The 5559-nt window shown below is 54.5% G+C and overlaps 2 protein-coding genes across 2 annotated transcripts; one reads left to right on the top strand and one right to left on the bottom strand.

The window, feature by feature from the left end:
• Window positions 1-380: 380 nt before the first annotated feature.
• On the bottom strand, window positions 381-1032 carry ENH_00083510 (hypothetical protein; the record flags this gene model as incomplete). Its single annotated transcript, XM_013583447.1, has 2 exons — window positions 381-609; window positions 1019-1032. 2 exons carry the CDS (start codon window positions 1030-1032, stop codon window positions 381-383), a joined length of 243 nt encoding a protein of 80 aa, XP_013438901.1.
• A 737-nt stretch (window positions 1033-1769) lies between these two features.
• Window positions 1770-5559, top strand: ENH_00083520 (hypothetical protein, conserved; the record flags this gene model as incomplete). The annotated part of the gene is made up of 5 exons (XM_013583448.1): window positions 1770-2036; window positions 2664-3013; window positions 3455-3897; window positions 4064-4485; window positions 4905-5559. Coding segments are annotated over 5 exons (2137 nt in total), but the record flags the coding sequence as incomplete, so codon positions are not given.

Here is a 5559-nt window from a genome sequence, read left to right on the forward strand (position 1 = left end):
CTAAACCCTAAACCCTAAACCCTAGAGAGCCGTCAAACCCTGGGCCCTTCTTCCTAAACCCTAAACCCTAACCCCTAAGCCCCCCGAAGCCCTCAGCGCTAAACCGCCGGCCCTCCGAGCGTTTGCCCTGCAACCCCTAAACCCTAAACCCTAAACCCTAAACCCTAAAATGGAGGTTTACGCGATTTAATGTCGGAAAGTGAAAAGCCTCCGCCCCACTCCTTTTGGAGACAAAGAGCGACTTGAAGAGAAAAAAGAAAAATGACAAAAATTTGAGTCAGCCAAAAAAACCAGCGAGACTCTTTTGCAGGTTCTTCCAGCAGCATTTTCTTTTTTATTTTTATTTTCTTTTTTGAATTTAAATCTTTTATTTTCCTTCCTCAATCCAAATTCTTTTCTTTTCTTCTTCGAAACTCTTTCGCGGCCTCTCTCTCTTCAGCCTGCTGCTGCTGCTGCTGCTGCTGCTGCTGTTGCTGCTGCTGCTGCTGCTGCTGCTGCTGCTGCTGTTGCTGCTGCTGCTGCTGCTGCTGTTGCTGCTGCTGCTGCTGTTGCTGCTGCTGCTGCTGGCCTGTGCCTTCGTAGGGAGCGAAGAGGCGCAAAGAGCTGCTGCTGCAAAGAGGCAAAAGGGGAGAAGAACTCCAGTAGCTGCCTTTGCTTGCAGAAGTGCAGCTGCTGCGGCCAAAGAGCTTTCTGAATAGTTATTTTCCCTTTCTGCATGCAGCTGCATGCAAATAAGAATATTATTTGGAGAAAAAGTGGGAGATTGGGGGCAGTTGATGTACAAACAAGTACAGGAGCTCCAGTTTCAGGTGTCTGGACACCGCGCTGTACAGGAAATAGCGCGGAGGCAGCAAAGGGAGAAGTTCCGTTTCGCGTTTTATTTTGCAAAAAGGAATTTAAAGGTATTTGGAGTAAAAAAGAAAAGACAAAAGGACAAAAAAAAGGAAAATAGAATTGAAAAGGCTGTCGCAGTCTTGCGCTGAGTCACTTGCAGCAAATTGCAAAACGGGAAACTCACGGGAAGGCGCGCATGCAGCAGCAGCCCGGCTGCTGCAAAACTCAAAATTTGAATATTAATTTCAAATTAAATTCTTTAATTTCGGTTTTTCCATTAATTGAACAAAAACACCCGGCTTTTGTAGGGGGGAAAGCTGGGCAAACAACCCTGGGCTCCTGCTGCTCGCAGCCGCCTTCCGCCTTCCCTCCGGCCTTTTTGTGCAAGAAAAAGAAAATATAAAAGTGATGCATTGAAAATAAAAAAGAAGAAGCTGCTGTTTCACCAGGTGTACAGACACCCGGCAGCAGCTGCGGTCCGCTGCGCTGCAAACTCCCGAACAGATCACTGAAAGTGGAAAGCTGTCCGATCTTCAGACTTAAAGCGCCAAAACTTGAATTAATTCGCTTTTTTCTTCAATCATTTATTATTATTTAAATAATTGAATCAATTTGATCCGCCAATTTGCCCTCAAAACCCGAAATTTCCCGCAATTCAACTTTTGAGTCCCACCATCGAGTTTCTGCTGCCGCTGCTGCAGCTTTCGATCTGCTGCTGCTGCAGCGGCTCTTTCCAGGCCTTTTATCTCCAACTGCAAATTTGTTTCTTTTTTATTTTTATTTCCAGAATACCAACAAGACACAGCGGATTTGGTCCCCGCAGCAGCAGCAGCAAGCAGCAAAGATGCCCTGCAGCTGCAGCAAGCTGCTGCTGCCTGCTGCAGCAAGCAGCAACTCACCATGAGCTGCTGTCTTCTGCTGCTCGCAGCCAAAAAATGTTTTCAGCAGCCTCGAGGGGCCCTCTGGGGGCTTCCTCGCGGGCGCGAGCAGCAGCCTGCAGCGCAGCAGCAGCAGCACCAGGAGCGCCCCCTGCAGCAGCAGCAGCAGCAGCAGCAGCACGTCCTGCAGCAGCAGCAACAGCAGCAGCCACGCAGGTTGCAGCGCTCCCCGTGGGGCCCCGCTTCCCCTTCTTTGCTGCAGAGGGGCCTTGGAGGGGGCCCCCAAGAGGGGGGCCCCCCGGGAAGGGGGGCCCCCCTGTGGCTGTAAGCCCTGCTGCTGCCAAGTGCTGCAGCACTCATTCCCATCTGCTGCGCTGCTGCAGCACGCATTCACATTTGCTGCGCTGCTGCAGCACTTATTCAAATTTGCTGCACTCAGCAGCAAACTTGAAGCAAATGCAGCAGCAAAACAAACAAAGACCCAAAAAGGCAAATCGGGGGGCCCCTGTGGGGCCCCACCTGGTCTACAGGGCCCAGGCAAGTCTTCAGAACCTCCACTCTAAGGGGGGCCCCCAGAATTTAGGGTTTAGGGTTTAGGGTTTAGGGTTTAGGGTTTAGGGTTTGGGGTTTAGGGGAGCTAAACGCCGGAGGTGTTTAGGGGAGGGAAAATTCAGTTTCTTCTTTTTCTGCAAATTTCCCTTTAATTGTTTTTACTTTTTCATTGCATGCATTGGCTGAGCGATAGCAGCAGCAGCAGCAGCAGCAGCAGCAACAGCAGCAGCAGCAACAGCAGCAGCAGCAGCAGCAGCACACGCTGCGTGCAACCCCGGCATTCGTTTTTTCGCTAATTTCGGGGCTTTTTGCAAACACTTGCATTTAATCTTTTCATTTTGCTGTTTCATTCTTTTTAATATTCTTTTTAATCTTTTGCTGCTGCTGCTTTTGTCTCAGTGGGAAGTCTACAAACAAAAGCAGCACAGGGGCCCCCCTCGCTCTCCAGGGGGCCCCCTTGGGGCCCCCCTGGAGCCTCTCCATGATGCCCTTGATGCCCCTGGGGGCCCCCCTGGGGGCCCCCCTGGGGGCCCCCCTGGGGGCCCCCCTGGGGGCCCCCCTGGGGCCCCTTCTAGGGCCCTCCTTGGGGGCCCCCCTGGGAACTCCCGGGGGGGCCCCCTGGGGGCCCCCGCTGGGGGCCCCCCTGGGGGCCCCCAGGGGGCCCCCGATGGGGGCCCCCCTGGGGGCCCCCGTGGGCCCCGGAAGAAGGAAAAGGGACGTTTGGGGGGTTTGCTGCTGCTGCGTCGGGTGTGGGAGCAGCAGGGGCAGCTAAGTGTGTTTGCTGCAGCAGATTTGGCTTATTTTGTTGCACTAAAAAGAAATGCTCCTGAGTTGCTGCTGCAGCAGCTGCTGCTGTTTGTGCTGTCTAGACACCCGGAGAGGAGCCTCGACGTGCTGCGCATGCACAGGCACGCTTTGCTGCTGCGCTTCGCACAAAGCTGCTGCTGCTGCTGCTGCTGCTGCTGCTGCTGCTGCTGCTGCTGCTGCTGTCTTTCTTCTTTCGGGTCCTTTTTTCTCCTGTTGCTTTTTTGCTGCTGCTTCTTCTCTCTCAGTTTTAAGTCTTTTCTTTTTTCCCCATTTATCTTTTTATTTCTTTCACTGTTCATGTCATCAGCACATTTTCACCGTTCACTAGCTCTGCTGCTGCTGCTGCTGCTGCTGCTGCTGCTGCTGCTGCTGCGTGCGCGCAGGCTGCTGCGGGTGTTCCAGCTGGCCCCCGGAGTGGCCGAGCGGGAGCTGCTGCTGCCCTTTTGCACTTTGCTGCAGCAGCAGCTGCATTTATTTTCTTTTGCGGATTTGCAGCTGCTGCTGTCGGACTTCGCAGCTGTATATACACCTCAGTTCCTGCCCCTCTTCAACGCCGCCGCCAGAGTCCTCACGCGCCCCCCCACCAGCAGCAGCAGCAGCAGCAGCAGCAGCAGCAGCAGCAGCAGCAGCAGCAGCAATGATAGGCGAGACAGGCTCACTCCGCTTCAGGCGTGCTTCCTTTTGCATGCGCTAGGTAGGCCAAAACGCCTCTTTGGCTGTCTTGGTAGCTCAGCAGCAGCAGCAGCAGCAGCAGCAGCAGCAGCAGCAGCAGAAGCAGCAGCAGCAGCAGCAGCAGCAGCAGCAGCAGCAGCAACAGGAGGCCATGGTGCGCATGCTGTGCCTGTGTCTTTTTTTCTGTCGTTTCTCTTCATTTCAGAATATCTGTAAGCAGTTTATTTAATTATTATTCTGTTTTATTTTTATTTTTATTTTTATTTTTGTTTTTGTTTTTATTTTTGTTTTTGTTTTTATTTGCTGCTGCTGGCCTTCAGGCAAAACAGACTGCAGGGATCCCAGCCTCTTGGCTTTCTTAATAGAGATCGTTGAAGCTGGGGTGCAGCAGCTGCAGCAGCAGCAGCTGCTGCTGCAGCAGCAGCAGCAGCACGAACAGCAGCAGCAGCAGCAGCTGCAGCAGCAGCAGCAAGAAGAAAGAAGCGCGAGAGCAACTGCGGCTGATGTGCACAAGAATCCGTCAGCAGCAAAAGGAGAGCAAAGAGAGTATGAAAAAAATGAAAAAAGAGACAAGATGCAGCAGCAGCAGCAGCAGCAGCAGCAGCAGCAGCAGCAGCAGGACATAACGGGAGAAGGGCTTGTTATGTGTCTTAATGGATTGGCCAACATGAACTGCAAAGTCAAAGAAGACACTTTAAATCATTTGCTGCTGCTGCTGCGGCCTTTTCTGCTGCGCGAGGAGGTCAGCCGCCCAAAATTTAGTCCTTTGGCTTGCTGCTGCTGCTGCTGCTGCTGCTGCTGCTGCTGCTGCTGCTGCAGCTAGTCTTTGCCTCGTTGTGTTCTTCTCTTTGTTTCTTTGTCTCCTTGCCTTTGTTTCTGCTTGAGTCTGGTGCTGCGTGCCTGCTGCTGCTGCTCCTCTGCTGCTGCTGCTGCTGCTTGAGTCTGCTGCTGCTGCTTGGCTGCTGCTGTTACCGGCGTCTGCTGCTGCAGCCGATGCCAGCTGCTGCTGCTGCTTGAGCCGGCCTTCACCACTGCTTGAGCCTACTGCTGCTGCTGCTTGAGCCTGCTGCTGCTGCTGCTGCGTGAGCCTGCAGCGTGCTGCTGCTACTGGAGGGTGCTGCTGCTGCTGCTCTGCTGCTGCTGCTGCTGCTGCTGCTGCAGCCTTCTGTTTTGGGCCACGCGAGCCCCGAGCGGCGGCTGCTGCTGCTGTTTAATTCTGTCTCCAGTTTGGCCCGGCTGGGGCTGTGGGGTTTGGGGCTGCATGCGCTGCTGGCGGAAGCTTGCTGCTGCTGCTGCTGGAGTGAGTTGGGGCCTTACGAGCCTCTGGACCTATTTGCTGCTGCTCTCGCGCTGCAGCAGCAGGGCAGAGTCAGCCCTGCTGCTGCTGCTGCTGCTGCTGCTGCAGTCAAAGCCCTCGAAAACAAGCTGCTGCAGCAGCAGCACAAGAAACTCGACCCCGAGGACCTTGCAGCAGCAGCAGCAGCAGCAGGCCTCACAACCGCAGAGGCAGCGCCCGCACCAGCAGCAGCAGCAGCAGCAGCAGCAGCAGCAGCAGCAACTCCCGCTGCTCCAAATGGCGCTGCTGCGCTGCCGCATCCTGCGTTTGCTGCAGCAGCAAACTGCTACGTTGCTGCTGCTGCAGTTGGCCTCGTGGCCCTCCGGCCTCTTATCTTTTCGCTGCACCCCTCTTTTAGGGTTTCTTGTCTCCTAACCCTCAGCAAACTCGAAGCCCTAAAACCCCACTGCCTCCAGCAGCAGCAGCAGCAGCAGCAGCAGCAGCAGCAGCAGCAGCAGCAGCAGCAGCAGCAGCAGCAGC

Source organism: Eimeria necatrix, genomic scaffold (assembly GCF_000499385.1).
Source record: "Eimeria necatrix Houghton genomic scaffold, Enh_scaff932, whole genome shotgun sequence".
Classification (NCBI taxonomy): domain Eukaryota; phylum Apicomplexa; class Conoidasida; order Eucoccidiorida; family Eimeriidae; genus Eimeria; species Eimeria necatrix.